Source organism: Bacillus rossius, chromosome 8 (assembly GCF_032445375.1).
Source record: "Bacillus rossius redtenbacheri isolate Brsri chromosome 8, Brsri_v3, whole genome shotgun sequence".
Lineage (NCBI taxonomy): Eukaryota > Metazoa > Arthropoda > Insecta > Phasmatodea > Bacillidae > Bacillus > Bacillus rossius.
The window spans coordinates 65,303,543-65,323,554 of NC_086336.1; the positions used below are offsets into that span (position 1 = coordinate 65,303,543).

Here is a 20,012-nt window from a genome sequence, read left to right on the forward strand (position 1 = left end):
AGAGATTTGACTCTCAAAATATTTTAGTAGTGGTTATAACTCCACTTAACCCACTCTGCCGCTGTACCTAACATGATTTAAAAGATAAAACTAATTGTAATACTCTATATTATATACATAATGGAATAACCGGTAGTTAAAAAAAATCATAAAGGTATTTAAAATTACTTTAAAAATAATGTAAGAGGTGAGTAACTAGTAAATGCGAGAATATCCCGTTTAAAAGAAACTGTTGCCATCACGCTTGCAAGCCGCTAGGCGGGAATCGAGACATGCAACACGTAACTCACAACACCAAACACTTAAAATCTTCCATTTATCGTCATTTTACGATCTGGAACTCATTTCAGAGTAACTTAGAATGAACCCCCTGAACTCACATGAGCAGTGCCTATCCGAATACATGCATCCCTACATAGCAAATGTAGCCACAATGGAGGAAATGCAGTAATGAATTCCTCGTTTGATGATGGTTTCCTTCGTACGTTATCAGCACTCCTTTAAGAGACGACCTACTCATTTTACATTGTTGTTGTTCCTGTATATGACATAATGACATAATCTCATAACACAAGTAAGACGTGAATACTGAATCTCATTTCAGTTTCTTGCATACAGAGTTCGAAGTAAAAATAAAAGGATAGTCTAATAAATTACAATTTGGAAAACTAAAACGATACAAAAAAAACTAGCAACGTGATTCGAACCTTTGCCTGTTCATAAAGCAGATCTAAGCTTTACTTATCAGCTAAATTCACTGAATACATACATATAATTAGGAGAAAAATATAAATAAATTACTGAATGTGGGGAGGAATTTTTATACAGATAATTTTTATACCACAATCAAAGCAATTTATAACGCTTTCACAAAACAACTTACTGCTACACAACACCTTGTTGCACAAAACTTTTCGTTTTCCGCATTTTCCTACACAAGTACTGACTTCGTTCGTATTAGGCCTTACTCTGGTTAAAAACACGATATTTTCTATATACATTAACGTACATTCTTAAGTGACATTTAAAAAATCTGTGAATAAACAACAAACTAATAGGCCGAAATATAATCTTTCGTTACGTTCTTCGTGTTTTTATTTCTAAATAGAGAAGGAACCGTAAGTGCGGCATACGATACGATACGATACGATACGATACGATAGTAACCAAAACATTAAAAAAAAAATTAAAGCGGTCACAACATTTTTTGTAAGTAAAAATGCTTCATTGGTTAACATGGATTTTTGTATTTGTGTAAATACATACTTTAAAAATGTACTCACCCTCGTTTGTAATCTCGCGCTAACTGCGGACACTTCCTTTTCTTTTTTTTTATTTATTTATTTATTTGGTTGCCTCCTGTACATACTAGAAGGGCACTCAAGCGAAGCTTACTTTTATTACCCATTTCTTCCGTACACGTTTAATCTCAATGTTTAGAACTTGTGGATTTTGTAAAAGCAGAATAAGTTGGCAACAGTGAACAGCGCGGGCGTAACAGTTCCAGCGGTAGCTGCTGTGAGGCGCCACCAGATGGAGGGAACAAAACTCGTGAAAATACTTTTCGAAAATAAAGACTTGCGGACGTAAAATTGCATTTAATAAAAAAAATTTTGTTAAAAATTAATAAAAATTAATAATTTAGAACTGTATAGCGCTGAATTGTACGTAATTTCTCAACGAGCGTGTATTTTCTTACATAAATGTTGTATGGCAGACTATAATTGGATAAAATTCATTTAATATTCAGCGATCAGGCTTTTTTTATTTTGATTACTATATAGATCTAGATAATATTGTATTGCACAATTTAAAAATGACATTTTATTTCGTGTTTTATATCCTTTATTTATTTATAAAGTTATTTTGTTTTTTTCTAAAAAAAACTATACATTGTATTGACTACTGCTGTACACACAAACCTCTGTAATTACATTATAAAGTTGGCAAAACAATCCGCAAATGATGCCGATGAGTAGTTAAGATTTTATCCTTGATTTTCGATTCCAGTCATACCCATGATATTTTGCCTTTCCATTCCCCTTAAGAACGGAAACGGATTGCAACCTAATTCAACATAAGAATAACATAGAACATGCATGTACAAGTACGTTTTACACACATATCCCTTATCCCTTGCATAATGAAGAATTTTCTCAATATCAATGGGGCAGACTATATATATATATATATATAAAGTAAACACAGTACTTATGTAAACTTACTTTGAAACTTCAGAGGCTTGTGTTCCATTTCTCTCGGATTCAACATGTTTGAAACTGGCATTCTGTTTTTTATTCAAATACCGTTGCCTTGCGAGGGCCTTCTTGGTGGTCTTTTTGCGATAATAGGTTTGTTTTCTTCGCCCCATTGTAGTACGATCTTAACATTTCTTACGCTAACTGCACTTCAAAACTACCTATGTGAAAAGCGAATAACATTTTTTTCTAATAAATAAAATAAATCGCAAAATTAGTGACTTCACATACCACACACTACGATAATTCTTATACAACGTTTAAATACGCTAAAATCTTACGTCCAAATACTAATTCGTTCTCTTCTCGCCAGCCGCGAACAGAAAGGCGAAGGAACCGGGCGGCAACGCGGCAACACTGTAGTGTCGTCGGCTACCTTCTGGACCGCCGTTCCGTCAACAACACTCCCCGCGCATTCTAGTGAGCGAGAACAGAACTGTGTTTAACATTGCGGCGCGCGGAACAGTTTGTTTTAATAGTAGCTAAGTAAATTACCATGGTAACGAAACACACAAAATATTATCTAAGTAATCCGTAAAACTTGTTTTACCTCTTAGCCTACAATATGAGCAGTATTTATACGTCTTTGCATTTAAAAGTGTCGAGTTTGTCATAACATGTATTCAGTATAATAAAGAAAATAATTATTTTCTCAATAATGCAGCACTCTGAACCAATTTTATCTGTGATAGCCTTCACGAAAAATACTAAAGAAAACTTATGCATTTAAAATTTTGGATGTCATGCATAAATGAAAAGTTATCTATAAAATAACTAGTGAGACAGCAGTTTTGACTCATGCTATAGGTACTCTTTTTAAGTGCTCAGAATAACATTTAAAACACTTCTCGGTAAAACATGTTTGTTCCTATCGGCGAGCGAGCAGTATCTGAATCGACAGAATAATCGAGGAACCTAGGCCACCGACGTGACAGCGCGCCTCCCCCCCCCCCCCCCCCCCCCCACCCATAAGACTGGGTTCCCAATTAAAAAAACACCACCCGTGTGAAGACGGTTAGCAACTTAAATCTTACTGTTAATTTAAGCCAATCAAATTTCACGATGTATCCGACATATGTTGCCAGTGTAAGTAACTATATTAACTACCAAATTATTAGCAAAATGTTTCAACATATTAACAAATAAGGGTTGTATAAATTTTTTTGTTAACCATTACAAACACGACACATTTATTTATTTACAATTTCTGCTAGTGACCTATAATAATCTCTAATTAATTTTTAAAGCAGGAATTACACCTGCGCATCGTAATACCTCGACAATTTCTTACCACAATATGATTGATAAATATAAACCATTCTCTAGTCCCGCCAAAATAGCTGCCTTTTCTGAACTCTTTCATTAATTGTTGCGCCATGCGTCCGTAACAGAAATTATACATACATACATACATACATATATATATATATATATATATATATATATACACACACACACACACACACACACATATATATATACACACACACACACAATTTCCCTTCTATGCGCACGACCTCTCCCATATGCATACGACTATCCTATGCACTGTTGTGAATCAGTAGGTTCGAAAACATGGCTTTCAAATCTTGTGCGCACGACCTACTGGTACCTATTGTTGCCGGCCACCCTGTTGATGGCTGTCGTATGTTTGGTGCGTGTGTAACAAGAAACAGTCGTTCGTGACGCGGATGAGACGTGTATGATATCCAGCATAATGCCCCTGGGAACAGGCCTTCACAAGCTGCCAAGAGAAAGAGGACTGCTACTCTGCCCTCCTAAGAAAGAAAGCCTTAACTCCTTTTTTTTATATATACATATTCTGAAGCTTTGGAACAGAATACACCTTTCTACGCTACAAAAACAAGTGTCATAACGAATCTTTGCCGGTTTAAAATCGCTAGTGAAAGAAGCTATATGTCCAAAAGTTAGGGCAAAACTAAGGAAGATGGCCTTATGTTGACTATTTGAAGGAAGAAAGCCTTAAGTGCACCAGTATTTGTACTTAAGGCTTTCTTTCTTACGCTTTTCAATAGTTGACAAAGGTGTACACGATGCCTTAGGTGCTTCTAAGTAAATTAAAAGTGAGTCTCTTGTCATTTACACTTTAAATAAAGATTCGCCACATCATATTTTTTGGAAAACATGTAATTGTTACTTGTAGAGACTCTTTTGGCCTCTGTGCTGCCATCTCTGTTCGGGAGTAATTATTAAAATATTTCTCCAGGACAGAGATGGCAGCACTGTGTGGAACACAAAATCTGCAGACAATATTATGTGCCACTGCGTTGGTACATATGAGTCTATGGAATGGCCTTGTTGATACTTTCGTTGTCAACATTGAGTACTGTTTATTGTCATGTTTGTGGTTTATTTATCCATCAGATATACCCAAAGTGCAACAATGTAAGTCAAAATAATTTAGATTCAGTGATGTGAAATAATTTAATTGAAGATATCAAGTAATAATATTGTGAATAAGTGACACACATAAAACACTTTCAAGAGGAAGGTATATTTGTAGTTTGCTAGAGCGAAACAACACAAGTGATGACAGTGATTTTTTGTGTAGCCCTAATGCTTCATTTGTACATGTAGGTCTATGTCCTAGTCAAGATCCTGAGAATGCAGACAATGATAATAATTATACTCTAACTGAATTATCGCCTATGAAAATCACTAATATTTCAAGCAAGTGTATTGAAGAAGAACATGACATAGACATATGCAAGACAAAGTCGAGCAAGAATTTGAAGTTAATGAGAAAGGAAGACAAGGTTTGGACAGAGAAAGACTGCTGGACAATTTAGATAACAATGAAAAAGATTCTGAGAATTCAGTTAAAGAAAATGATGTAGTGGAACATGGAACTAGTAATGTGGAATTAAGACAGTTCGACGAAGAAGTAGATGGGAACAATCAAAGTGACCAAGTACTTCAACTTACCAAGAAAGGCAAACAGCATCAACGAAAGAAAAAACAACAGCTTTCAAAGAAAGAAAAACATGCAATAAGCATAGAGAATTATAGTGATAAGCACCCTTTACACCTCCTTGCGATGCATGCCGTCTCAAGTGTACAGCACGTATTCCTAAATCAAGACGAGTTGCTATTAATGAGATATATACCAAGAAGAGCTGGACTGATCGAAGGCATTTTATCCTAATATCAACAACTAGGCAAGGTACCTATTAAACGAAGGTGGGGAAGTGAGTCTTCAAGACGATGTAGGTTTGCATTCAAATACTATTACCTTACAGATGGAAATGGAGAGCAAGTTCAAGTGTGTAAGTCTTTCTTCTTAACCATGTTAGGCTACACAAAAAAATCATGATACTGTTTTACACAATGTTTTGTGTGTGGAGAATGACCCCACCAACATTTCACCAGATGGGAGGGGAAAAGGTATACCTCCAACCAAGGTTGATAGAAAGGTCTTGAAGGATCACATTGAATCATACAACCCTTCCATCGCCCATTACCATCACTCCCATGCACCCAATAGGCGATATCTTCCAAGTGACATAAATGTAAATGAAAAGTATAAGTTGCTTCTCTCCCTGACATGAAGTGTTTGTATGATCTATATAGATCTGTTGTCAAAGAAATGAATATATCATTTGCTAACCTTGACAATGAAAAATGTGATGCATGTGAGGCATTTAATAACCATAATTCAGACCATAGCAAAGATAATTTGGTACTAGACTGTGAACAATGTACAGAATGGTAACACCACATTGACCAAAGTAACGCAGCCAGAACTGAGTAGAAATCATGGAGACGAAGATTCATGTCTGAACAAAGTTTATTTTACAGCTGATTATGTTATCAAGAATGGAAGGTTTTAAGTCTGCAATGTTTACAAAGTGCATCATTGCATTCAATGAGAGTTTTGTTTCTGTTGGTGGCAAACAAAAATCTTTGAAACCTCTAGCTGTCATATGGCATGAAGGCATATCTGGCAGGAAAAAAAAAGAGGACATAGTGCATTCAATGCTTTATTCCTACACTGCAGAGACATACACCATGTAGTTTTATGGCTGGACAACTGCTCCGGACAGAATAAGAATTGGTGCTGCTTACTTACGTATCTTGTGCATATTGTCAATTATGAGTGAGTATGTATTCACACACGTAATTGAGTTGTATTTCTTTGATCCAGGCCATATGAATATGGCTGCTGATTCTTTCCACCACCAAGTAGAGCAATCCCTATACCACCATGGTAAGGTGTATGAATTCAAGGATTTTCAAGACTGTTGCAAAGGCTAACTCTGGAAAAACTGAAGTCAAATGTATGAGGTATGACAACTTTGCTGACTGGCCATCCTGTGTTTCATTTCACAAACTAAACCGTCCTTTTTTAAGTGACATAGTATACATCAAGGCAGAAAAAGGAAACAACAATCTACAATATGTCATGTTATGAAGAATTTTCCCCAACAAGAAACCTTGACTTCATGACCAAGAAAGGCCTGTCCACTGCTTTGAAACCAACAACATTCAAAACATCTGCAAGAGGTGTCTGCCCAGAGAAAAAAACAAGATATATTGAAAAAACTTGTACCACTCATGCCAGAGAGTCGCAGACAATTTTGGAAAGACCTGCCCGTAAACAATGTTCCAGATCTGTGTATATCTGACGATAAGTAATGGATGAGAAATGTACATAACACAGTTAGTTCTTATATAATAACTTTAGAGTTTATATCACATTGCAATGACTGTGCAGCATGCTGTAATTAATAGTTTGTTTGCTGAAGTTGTTGCTAGAAATGATTGCTAACAAACTCCAGTATTAGTTGTTAATATTGCATACATTTAAATTAATTTTTTTATTTGTATTGTTAATGTAATTGTATTGCTGCTTACACATGTTCACAGTAAATTTAGATTTCTTTTTCGTTCTGTTAGTGAGACAATAAGCTTTGTTGGAGATAAGGTTTTCTTCCTTAAAAGTACATAACTGTATAACCATTTTTTCTAGGTATGAACACCTTAACTCCATTTTTAATACATTCTGTATATAAAATATGTTTAAAAACCATATCATAATACTTTTACATACTAAGGATTACATATAAATGTAATAAATTGTGAAAATATAAATTAGTATAGTCTGGCCAAGAAACAATGTTCTTTTTGCTTTCCTGTAGCATTTGGTTTATTGGAGTTAAGGCTTCCTTGCTTAGGAGGGCAGTACTGTGATGGTGCACTCACCCGCCACCAGACTGCTCTGCGCCGGATGTGGACGGCGCGCCCTCCTCGGTGGAGGCTAGGCCAGCTGCCTGCAGCTCCCTCTGCCTGCATCTGCAACCACACACACGCCACGTCACACACGTCACACACGTCACACACGTCACACAAGCAAGAGAGGCTGCTCCAGTAACACACAGCTGATAACACAAATTAACATTGTTGAAACATTTGACTCTCAATTAGCCGCGTCGAAGACAAAAGGGTTCACCGTACTTTCGGTCGACATTTCAATCTTTATCTTCAGTAGGAGACTGCTGTCCTGAATACAACTACTGCAATGTCAAACCGAAATGTCTGTATACTTCACTTTCAATGTGTCTTGAAGCTACAAACCAAGCAACTTCATAAAATGGTTGCGAAGGCCTGCGATTCATGGTGAAACATATTCTACTAACCATATGATATGAGTGAGAAAAATGTAATGTGTTTCGAAAAATACGTTGACACAAATACTTTCACAGATTTCTGCAATGCTACAGAATAATTACAAAGTTGCAGTAAAACCAAGTTACAATTCATGAAATGTATCTGGGATGTAACATATATGACGTATGCCTGTTTCACACCCAAACTTATAGAGCAGAGGCAAAGATGCGCCTGCAAAAAAAAAAAAACACCAGTTTCAACTGTAAAAAAAAATACATGGTAAAAACGAACAATGAAACGAAACTTGTATGGACCAGTGCAACAGCGCTTAAATGCCATTCATAATCAGACATTTTCAAGCCATCTTAAACGGCATATTATCATCTGCGCGCCGTTAGACGACATACTGGAAGGCAGCAGGTCAGAGTTTCCAGCGCCAATCATGAACGGTGTTTAGAAGCAGTCAGCGGACAGCATCCACAGGAACTGCTACGCTGCTCAATTACCACTACAAGATCTAGGAGCTATATATCTCAACCCACAGAAGCTGGAATGTTGGTACCGAATACATTTTCTCCGTGAGTGCAAACACTGTCAACAGGAGGTAGGAGGGTAGGAGGGGAGAGAGCTTTAGTACAGTTTGCCTCTCGGATTGGGTTTTGGTTGAAGCCAGAGTTCGACAAGCTTTCTCTGCACTGCATATAAGAAGATTCATATTAAATTTCAATTTTTCTAGAAGTGAGAAAAACAATCTTTTTATCCATGGAAACAATTTAGTTAAAAAGTAAACATATAAATTTATTTAACGTAAATCATGAACACTTTACAAAAAATTAGACATGCCTGAATGGTATGCCACACAAAGTTATATAACCAAGATCAGAATTATATATTAAATTATATTAATCAAAACTACAGAAGATGTGTGATGAAATAAAACTATGTTAGTTGATAACTTTGCAAAAATACTGGTGAATTATGATAAAAGCATTTTTTTACAGAATGTGAACTACAAAAAAAACACATGAAACCAAATTTATAAATTTATTATTAAAATACATATTAAATAAAAATAAAACATACTTAATGTTAGTTACTAGCATTAGCATCTCCTGCACCTTAATATTGTTACAAGTGTGGGAATACAGGGTCGGGAGGCTAGCAAAATTAATCAAATACAGTTTTATTTATTAACTAATAATTACACTATTTCTTACACTACAACATACTAAATGACCGTCGAAAAATCAAATACACATTGATGAGTCCACTATTTACCCTTCCCGTCGGAGCTCGGCTTGACAGTGGCTCTCCCTGCTGCTGGTTTCTTACCACACACCGCCTCGCGCCGTCGCTCGTCGCCCACTATAGCTCGCCAAGGGGCACTTCAGTGCACGAGGACTATCCGGTATCGCCACCAGCACCTCTGCCACTCCCACGCTGCAGGTCGGCGTCGTCATACCCAAGTGTCGCGCCAACAGAATCCCCGACTTTACGCTCGAAGCTGCGAGAACAATGGCGTCCTAGTTACGCTACTTCGCAATGGTGCTCTGGGAGCCGGCAGAATCCTCCAGGAGTCAGGCACCCCGGATTATCAGGAAGGCCACTAATCAGGTTCAAGTGTCGGTCAGTGTTAACACATAACTCCATTATTATTTCATCACATACAGGCCGTATTCAGCCAGTTTGCTCTTACTGTGCAACACCACAGTTGATATTTATTTTACACACATACATAACCCTGTTGCTAATATTGTGAAAAATTCAACAAAAACAGTTGTTAAGACTTAAAAAACAAAAATTGTTTTTAATAATTATTGCAGTTACAACAAACATTTTTTTATGCTTATTTCTCACCAAACATTCTAATAGAATGAAAACACTCAATGATTATAAGCTGGGTGTGTGCTCTGTGTTTCAGTGGCAATTTTTCACAACAAAAAGAATATCTGACAGACCACAACAATGCCAAAATGTTCAAAGGCTTGCCAGTACTCCAGATCAGTGGCCACCGACTTCACAACCAAGCCACCTCGCCGCTATTGCAATGCAAGCGTTGAAAAATAGCGGAAATTTTTTGCATCAGACTTTTCTTCAAGTCTATTTTAAATTAATTTGGAAAGCTTACATAGTTTACAGATCTGCTCATGTATGTTACAGTTCATACATATTTCTAAATTAGATGTTATGTCTCTCAGATGAGTAAATCCTTGACCAGTTAGTAACATACTACTCACCAAAGAATCATTTATATTCATCCAGCCGTTGTTTGACCTTGACCCAGGACCTCCAACACAAAAGGTAACTGACCTTTAAGGCAATGAAGGGTCTTCATGCATATGGTGCATCGGTGACTTATTATCTCCAGGGGGTTCAGTGCTACATTTTCACTAATTGGCATGAAGCGGTCGTTGATGATTGGCAGGTTGTTAAAATAATAGAAATTTTATACATTAAAAAAGTTATTAATTTTTCCCTTTCTAAAGAAAATGCATAATTTAATAAATATATATTGTAAAAATGGGTCTTTAAAGCAGTTGTCAATAATGGTCTAGTTATATTAGCTCCATGATTCTACCGCCTGAACACTGCCCCTGTCCCGTCCCACCAGTCAAGACGCACGCGCTTTCACAAATATATTTTTGTGTTCCGACAAAACTGGACATACTGACAGGCGATCACATGACACGTGTATTTATAGTTTCATATTTATGTGCACGACGAATTCAGCCACCTCATATATTACAAATTCCCTAAATAAATTGTTTCCAGAAGCCAAAGGGTGCAACGCTGCAAACGACAAGAAAAATTCAATTATGATACTTCATATGTTTGTTCAGATCTTTTTATGGTCGAGGACTGTGAAAGAGATCTGCAGGCGGAACTAATATTTAAATCAAGTCATAAATGGCAGCAACAAATCAGTACACACTATACTAGTGATAATTCAATATATATGCTTGAATAGTTGTGTAGCATCAATAATTACAACATGTTCTTTACTTTAAGGCACTCATGCTTTTTCTTAGTACATTAGTTACCAATATTTACGTGAAGTCATACATTTTATATATAGGTACAGTTTATTTACAACAATTTTATTTCGTGTGAGCGAGCATGTTTGCTTGTGAGTATATACAGTAATTATTTTTCAGTAGTTTTACGGTTTGGTGTAGGGAAAAAATTGTAAAATAAAACACGTTAGCGCCTGAAATTTTTTGCTTTTCCAATATGTAATTGTTCAATATATGTACATTTAATAGAACTTGCAATGAGAATAATCTCAGGTACATAAAGCAAACATAAAAGCTAAGGCAAGCACACACACGCATATTATATATATATACTGTATTGATTATTGTATTGAAAGGTATTTTTTATTTAATAAGCTCCCTTTTTAATTACATAATCATTTTTATTTACAATTATTTACCATGCAATCATAGTATTTTTTTTCAAACTGATTTCCTTCTTTCTTGTACATTGTTTGTAATTTTTAAAAATTAAGTTAGTAATAATAATTATAGGCTCTCATAGTATTTACTTTGAATCTGATAACTTTTTAAGAATATTAAATGATTTGATTAGAGTTTTAGATAATTTAAGATAACTGTACGAACTATACATTTAACCCTTAAAAAAGTCATTAACAGGAGTAATTCATTCATATCGATAGCTAAATTATGAAAGCAATTTTACATCATCATGCCAAATATGATTACAAACCTAACTTCCTGAGATGCTTGCGCAAGATTTTTGTTATCATGTTAGTTTTTATAATAAATTTGACATTCGTATTCAGAAGCTAGCGCAATATACCATCGTGCCAAGGTAAAAATTTCATAAATTATCTAATAGAAATTGAAATCTGAATCGTTTTAGGATGATGCTTGTCCATGGCTTTGTTTTTCACTATACTTCTGATTGCGAATATGGCCACAACATTTATGGTAAAACACTTTAAATCTGGAAATTTGTTAACAAAAATATTAATTGTTTTAAGCATACAAGCAACACTTCAAACTGTAAACAATTTTGCATAGAAATCAAAACTGCTGTTTCACACATATAGAGAGGTAGAAAAAATAATTTCTTAACAGTACTGATAATAGGTATCAATGGAGCAAATATTGTCTCCATTGGGATATTACGTCGTCTATGATACACGATTTATTATAAAAATTATACATATTGCACATTCAAATAACTTTTAGGACAACTGTAACTTTGTTGTAGACAATTTAAAAGAGGGATTTATTTTTATTCTGAAATTAATTGTGAAATGGAAAACTTGCGCCAAAATGTTTGTCTTGTTTCTGCTCCCATTGTCTTAGTACATTGTTGGCCTGAATGAGTCTGTTTTTTACTTAGCACGTGTCTTTCATAGTTGTGGACTTCGCTTGAGCTCTTGTTATCCATACTGGATCTCTGATTGGCATGGAGTGTGGGTGGCTGGGATCAACAAGTTCTGGTAATATACAGTCTGTATAAAATTTTGTCAAGTACCGGTATGGTTCCATTTCTTCGTTCCAGAAATTGTCGTCTCTACGGATCTCTAAACTTTCGACACCCTTTGATGACCAAATACCAAAGAGACAATACTCCCTGCCGGTCACACGTAACTGTCCTTGGACCTGATAGTGATAATTATGTTTTCTATTAATTTCAATGTGGATTATCTCTTTCAAAAACTCCAAAATTCCATCTTCAGAAGCTTGACGTGGGTGTATGTTTTCGATCCGCTGAGGACATTTGATTTCAACAATTCCTTTACCATCAGTTACTAACCCATCAGGAGTTGCTAATATGTATTGGTATTCACCGTCAACAAATAGCCCACACTTCTGTATCTCCTTTCCAGTCATGTGCTCTACAGCCTTGATTGCGAGTTCTTCATGAAAGTGCCCATACATAATGGCTTGCGTACTTCTAACCATGCCATAAAGTAGATCACGGACAAGGTTTTGGCAGCTAGTTATAGGCCTTATTTTGCAGATTCTTCCGAAGTTAGATGCAGTTACTCTCTTCCGCCGTTCCTCTAACCACTCTGGTGACTCACTCTGCTGTCTAGTTTTCCTTTCAAGTTCTTCACGTTTTTCATTGCTTAGACTAAGGCTCGCCAAAAACTTTTGCTTGTTCTTTTCTAGTTCCATTTCAGGCATGTCAGGTGCTTGAGCGTTTGGGCCATAAACTTGGTCTGTTTTGAGTTTCTGACCTCTTTCTGTAATTAGGCAACGTCAATTTTTATTCATATAAGAACTAAAATAAGCCCGTTATTTTCCGTTCGTCAAAATATACTTCAAGGTAGGGTAGCACTGTGTAATGAATTTACATGTCGGCTCATAGCTGTTATTTCTCGCCGAGAAAATAAATAAAGCCTTATAATTATGCCTTAGACGCTATGTAAAAGTTTCGGGCAATTACATTCACATGTTCGTGTAGCTAACATGTGAGCAACAACTTCATGGTAGTGATAAAAATATACATATAGGTATATCTGCTTGGATTAGTTATTTCATGTAATTTCTTCTTGTAATAATAATTTACACCTGCAATTGGGCATCCGCCCGGTGGCAAAGAATTCCCACCCCCCAACTACCCTCACTCCTCCCCCCTCTGTGGAGCCTCCTTCGTAAGTCCTTCCCTCCTCCCAGATCCAGTGTCCTCCCCTCAAGCTCGTTCCACTCTCGCCCAGTCCTCACCTTCGTGTACCCAAAATAAACAACCATGTAGAATAGTGTCGTGTTAGTGTGATGCGTAAAATAAATGTATCAAGGGCATGGGTGAAGCATTGGTTCCCACACATGTAGGAATTCTCTTTGTCATGTGAACGGGGACATGTCCGACTTTGGTGAGTGTTTGTAATTACTCAAAATTATTGTATTGCTGATACAGCCTATTTCATAAAACATTTCGTAAAATACAAGTGACTTACTAGCGACAATGTTTTACTTTTTTCATGCAAATAAACTTTTTTGTGCATATTAAAAATACCTGTGTGTATAGGCTTAAAACCCAGGTGTATAGGCTTAAAATCCGTGTGTACAGGCTTCAACCAGATAGGCTTAGTGCTGAACATAAGCTATAACCTTGAGAACAGAGCGACAATGTGTTACGCTTACCGTATGCCCTACATTTTCCTCCACAATTTTTGAAGTTAAACATAGGGATGGGGTTTTCTGAGGAAAAGTGTTAAAGTGTTAAACAATAGGTCAACACTGCCACCAGTTTAAGAAAGAAACTACCCAAGATCTTAAAAACGCTACTATAGACATTTGACAATTACTACGTTTCCATGTAGGTTTCAAAAATTTTGTATACTGAATCCCGATTGAAACCGATACCCGTTTCCCTGCAAAATTGCGATCCGACAAAATCTGACGAATTTGTGCGAGTGGTAAAGTTGTTTAAACTTCTATTAGGTAGGTTACCTTATCTTAAAAATATGAACGCGTTCTGTTCATTTTTAATTCCGCTGTGTCTGTAATACGTGTGCATACATCCCTGACCATAATATTTAATTTTTTTTTTCTAAAACAAGAGGACATTCCAACAATTCAAAACAAAGTCAAATTAAAAAAAAAATGACAAATGTTGCCATGAGCATCTTAGAAAACAGTTAAATATGGTAATAATTACAAAATACGCACACATTACATTTTTTTCAAGCAACATCGTCAACAGCCTAGCTCAAAATCATGAAAAGTCAAAATTAAAGTTAATGGAATGTAAAATAACAAATTTAATAACGACAAAATTAGCTTTTGCATGTAAAATCGTGAAAGGTAGAAATTAAAGTTAATGGAATGTAAAATAACGAATTTAATAATGACAAAATTAGCGTTTGCATGTAAAAGTTTACATTTTTACTCAATATCTTACAATTGTCCGATCCTGGGTCCTGGGTTCGATTCCCGGCCAGGGATGACAAATTTAAATGTCGCTCTCTGGATTCAGGATCTCTATACTACGAAAGGCAATGGTGAACCACCACAGAATCACCTCGTCTAGTCCGCCTCGGATGTCTCTTGGTTCCACCACCCGGAGTTCCCCGGGGATCCAACCAGCCCTCGGGATGCCAACCCATCATCATCATCATCATCATCATCATCATCATCATCATCATCATCATCATCATCATCATCATCATCATCATCATCATCATCATCTTAAAATCGACATGAACAGATTCTAAATAAACAATAATTTATCCGATTCATTTTTACAAGCTTGAGCGCTAGTAGTGTCTACTCAGTTTGTTGGTTTGAAGTTACCGACAGTGGTATTATTTCCGCCAGTCTGTTAACCAGCAGCTGAGTGTCTGGTGGCGCGGGCCCCCAAGGACGCAGAGAGAGTCCTGGGCAGTATCGCCCTTGCCTGGATCCGCCACTGTTCCCTAGCCTTTGAAATAATTATTATTGCATTTAAAAAAACAAACACACACACTTACCTTTTTCTCCAGTACTCCAACAGATTGGCACCTGTTCTTTCCCTTCTCTTTGCGCTGAGGATCAATGTTGATCGCTTTTGCTCCTTCTTGCTGAATCTGGAATTACGCTTCATGTATTCCACTTTGCACTAGCGTGTTACCGGCAAGGAACTTGCGAAGGGCGAGGAACACGATAAACAGCTGGAGATAGCGAGTGAAGGGCGGGTGTGAGTCACAGGAAGTATCGGCGAAGGAGGGGTAAGTCTGCCTTGGAGTGGGGGAAGAGGAGTGAGAGTGCTGCCTGCTGATGGAGGGGAGCTGAACTACGCGCGCGTCCGTTACAGTCGAGGCCTCGCAGACAATAAGGATTTTTAGCCTCCTAAATGCTCTAAAATGGAAGAGAAAATTAAATAATTCGAACTGCCGTTACAAAGCTGTTGTAATTATGAATACGTATATCTGAACAAAAATTTCGAAGGTTCTGATTTGGTGATAATTCCACTTAATTTTGAAATGTGGCAATAACTTAAATTCATTGGACACTATTAGAAATTGGAATAGATAGCCGGGTTTAGAAAGGATTGCTCTTTCATATAATACCTTAATCCTTGTGGGTTCACGACTTCCTAAACAGCATGCGAAAGGGTAGTAAAACCTCTTCAATTTGCAGCTCACCACAAGGGTACAGTAGAATCATAAGAGCGTTCAGAAAGTTCTCAGCTCGCGCCTGGCAACTGCATTTGGGTGTGTGTGACCGCGAAGAGAGAAAATGGAGACAAAAATGTGTCAGTTATCGCCTTCGTACCGTCTTCTCCACACCATTCACGAGGTGTTATCTTTCTTCCCCCCCCCCCCCCTCAGCAAGGCCCCTTGTCAAGATTAGCCCTTCCCAAGACCACGGACGCACAATAACCGATGCGAGCCACAGCCACAGTGCTACGCATATGTATATATGTACACTCCAGCGATTCACTCATCGTATTTAGTCTTGTTTCATATTAGTATATTATAATCACAAAAGTAAAAATGGCAATATAATACATACCGCACTTTAACTTCAATACATGCGAAACTAGGAACTATGACAGAAAATGTTCCAAATTAGTTTAATAATTTCTATAAGTGCAAATATTATTTTTGACGTGACAATGTCTAATAAATCGATGAACGCCGGCTGCACGCACGAAAAAGGATGACTCATTGTCCCGTTACGCTCATTGTACGCTTGCGCCGCATCTATCTCTCTTCCACTCGATTGGCCTATGAATCTACTATTATATTAAATAGGTTAAGGCGGGCTTTTCAAAAGTAGCTTTTAAATTTAGTACTTTAATTTAACTATTTTTTATTAATTGATTATTTCGGTTATTTTTTCAAAATAAATAGCAATAAACAAAAAGAAACATAAAAGAGAATTTAAAAAATATTTAGAAATTTTAATATCAAGTTGAACCGCCTAACCGACGTGCAAGGGAATATACTATTTTATGGAGCCTATTGAACATTCCAATTAAACAATCACTTTCATTCAAAAAGTTATAGTTAATAATCAGTTCGTTAAAGAAATAAACATATTTGAATTAATGAGTACAAATAAAAGTAAATTTATCAATTAAATTGTAGATTTCATATCACTCCTTTGTATCCATACAAAATAGTGATAATTCAATAAAAAATATTCAATTTTATTCATAAAAATACGCAATCATTTCATCAAGGTTTTGTTATGACGTCACGTTAAACTATCGTCCGTAAACCGACTTTACAGACAACCATTCTTTTTTTATCACAATTACTTTTTTTGGTAAATGCAGGTTTGAAATTCGATGCTTATGACGCCCTTAATATTAAGTTAAGGATATTGTGTCGTGTATATTATCTATTGTTTTGCACGGAGATTCACCTTACGGTGTTTGTACCTGTAGTTGAGGAACATACTGTGTAGAAAACAGTGTGAGTGTTTGTCAGAATTTATAAACATAATTAGTTTAAGAAAAATTAATAATATAATTCGTTACTTACTGTTTCGTTAGCTGAACAATGAAATATGTACTATGAATTTTTTTGGTCACGATACAATCACGCAAAAAACATGATATTTTTAATATAATGAAAGATTTAAATTATTAGGCTACATGTTTCTTACCTTTATAGTGACATATGAACTATCTCTGGCTGGCGAGGAATATTGCTGGTCACATTTGTTTCCAAAACCATCTTGCGTGAACTTTCTGTGCATGAAGGTTTATCCTAGGATCGTCTTTCTTTAAAAACATCATCCTGAAATAATAAGTTAAATTGTTACTGGTAATTTAACTTCAAATTGAATTTATAACTTCCTCTAGAGATCATAAGCAGGCTTATTGAGAGTGAAATAATAGTGGCGAGGCGTGGTTGTGTTCCAGGGGTAGAAAGACATGAACCGACTTGAGTATCTAGAGAACCGTGCACTGTTTTTTTTTGTGTAGCAACCAATGCTATACTGTTACAGCGGTGTGTGGTTGTACTTTATTACTTTTTATAGCACACAACTACTCGGAGGTTATATGTGTTGTATGTCACTCAGTCATCGTGTACAATGATAGTAGATCATTGATTCCCTGGAAACAATACCACGCATCGCCACTGTAAAAATTAATCCATCTATAGCATTTTGAGAATTTGTTTCAAATGAAAAGGGCGTCAGAGAATGCGAAAACAAACTTCATCAGCTAAAACCGGCTTGAAAACCTGGTGACGCAACGGAATATTACCCAATGAATCTTGAAAAAAAAATTATAAAAAAACAAAAGGGATAAATAGTTATGATATAATATTGGAACTTTACGGATTTGCTTGTATTGTGTTTTATTTTTCCATATACTAAGATACTACCGCACGTCCGAAAATATTTAATGTTTGCTTTTAAAAATTCCTGACAAAAAAAATATTTCTGTATCCCACTAGGTAAAATCCAACACAAATTTGTTGAATGATTATGTATTTTTTTTCAAAACAATCTACCTGATGTTCAGGAAAATACCTCAACCGTTTACGTTTGATTAAATCACTAGTGCATGCAAAGTTCAATTTCCGAATACGGGGATTCATGTTTGTCAGACAATCACTCGTCTCCCAGTCAGCAGATAACTAGCGGGGCCTTTTCCGGACACATGTTCACTATGAAATAATATTTATTTTTATGTTCACTGCAAGCCATTTAATTTGTGGCCTTGAGCAAACACATGTCATTACGTCATCTTAACGACAGACGAGCAACTCAATTTATTGAAGAAAATTAGGGAAGACATGAGACTTTATATTATTGCCTGGACTAATTAAGCAAAAAGATGAAAAACTGAAACGTTAGCATTTGAATTGAGTTTCTAAAACGCGCACTTTCATTGAGAATCTAGATATTACAAGTGAACCTTTGCGGGTTGGTGGGTGGGTGGGTGGGTGGGTGTGTGTGTGTGTGAATGTGTGTGAATGTGTTGTGAATGTGTGTGTGTGTGTGTGTTGTTTAATTAAGTTATACCGACACTTTTTACTCGCGCGCAATACATCTGTACGGTTCTAATTGCTATGTTTAAAATAATTATAAACAGTACTTACTTATTTCCAACGATACAGCGTTTTCTTCCTTTATTAGTTATTTTCTTCTTACGAGGAGCAAAGAGATGCAATTGAGTCTTCTCCCCCCGTCGCCGGTCAACTTTCTGAATTTCCATTCGGCTGCCAGGTACAAGCTGGAACGCGGCCGCAGTAGGAACTCTGCCACCACGTCCAGAAGACGAACAACAACTGAAGAGGAAGCGAAGGATGTGCGAAGGAGAAAGGGGAGGAGACAGAGAGCCGACTCCTGCTGTGGAGGAGCTTGTTGCTCTCGCTCTCTCTCTCTCTCTCGCTCTCTCTCTCTCTCTCGCTCTCTCTCTCTCTCCTCGCTCTCTCTCTCTCGTGCGCTCTCTCTCTCCTCTCGTGCGCTCTCTCCTCTCTCTCCTCGCGCTCTCTCTCTCTCTCGCTCTCTCTCTCTCTCGCTCTCGCTCTCTCTCTCGCTCTCTCTCTCTCTCGCTCTCTCTCTCCGCTCTCTCTCTCTCTCGCGCTCTCTCTCTCTCTCGCGCTCTCTCTCTCTCTCTCGCGCTCTCTCTCTCTCTCGCGCTCTCTCTCTCTCTCGCTCTCTCTCTCTCCTCTCTCTCTCGCTCTCTCTCTCTCTCTCTCGCTCTCGCGCTCTCTCTCTCTCCGCTCTCTCTCTCTCTCTCGCTCTCTCTCTCTCTCTCGCTCTCTCTCTCTCTCGCGCTCTCTCTCTCTCGCGCTCTCTCTCTCTCTCTCGCGCTCTCTCTCTCTCTCGCTCTCTCTCTCTCTCTCTCGCTCTCGCGCCTCTCTCTCTCGCTCTCGCGCTCTCTCTCTCGCTCTCGCGCTCTCTCTCTCTCTCTCGCGCTCTCTCTCTCCTCTCTCGCGCTCTCTCTCTCGCTCTCGCGCTCTCTCTCTCGCTCTCGCGCTCTCCTCTCTCTCGCTCTCGCGCTCTCTCTCTCGCGCTCTCTCTCTCTCTCTCATCGCGCTCTCTCTCTCTCTCGCGCTCTCTCTCTCTCTCGCGCTCTCTCTCTCTCTCGCGCTCTCTCTCTCTCATCTCGCGCTCTCTCTCTCTCTCTCGCGCTCTCTCTCTCTCTCGCGCTCTCTCTCTCTCTCTCGCGCTCTCTCTCTCTCTCTCGCGCTCTCTC

The 20,012-nt window shown here is 37.4% G+C and overlaps 1 protein-coding gene across 32 annotated transcripts in view; it reads right to left on the minus strand.

The window, feature by feature from the left end:
- The window catches only part of LOC134535104 (uncharacterized), a 305,166-nt gene that overhangs the window by 59,264 nt on the left and 225,890 nt on the right, over positions 1 to 20,012 (minus strand). For 27 of the 32 annotated variants that reach the window (XM_063373992.1, XM_063374003.1, XM_063373999.1 and 24 more), the window contains one exon: positions 7,482 to 7,571. The exons of 3 other annotated variants lie outside the window; for them this stretch is intronic. In XM_063373992.1, coding sequence (XP_063230062.1) covers positions 7,482 to 7,571 — 90 coding nt within the window. Of the gene's footprint in view, positions 1 to 2,225; positions 2,727 to 7,481; positions 7,572 to 15,336; positions 15,756 to 20,012 lie in introns of those variants that run through there. 2 more of the 32 variants (XM_063374007.1, XM_063374017.1) reach the window with 2 other exon arrangements.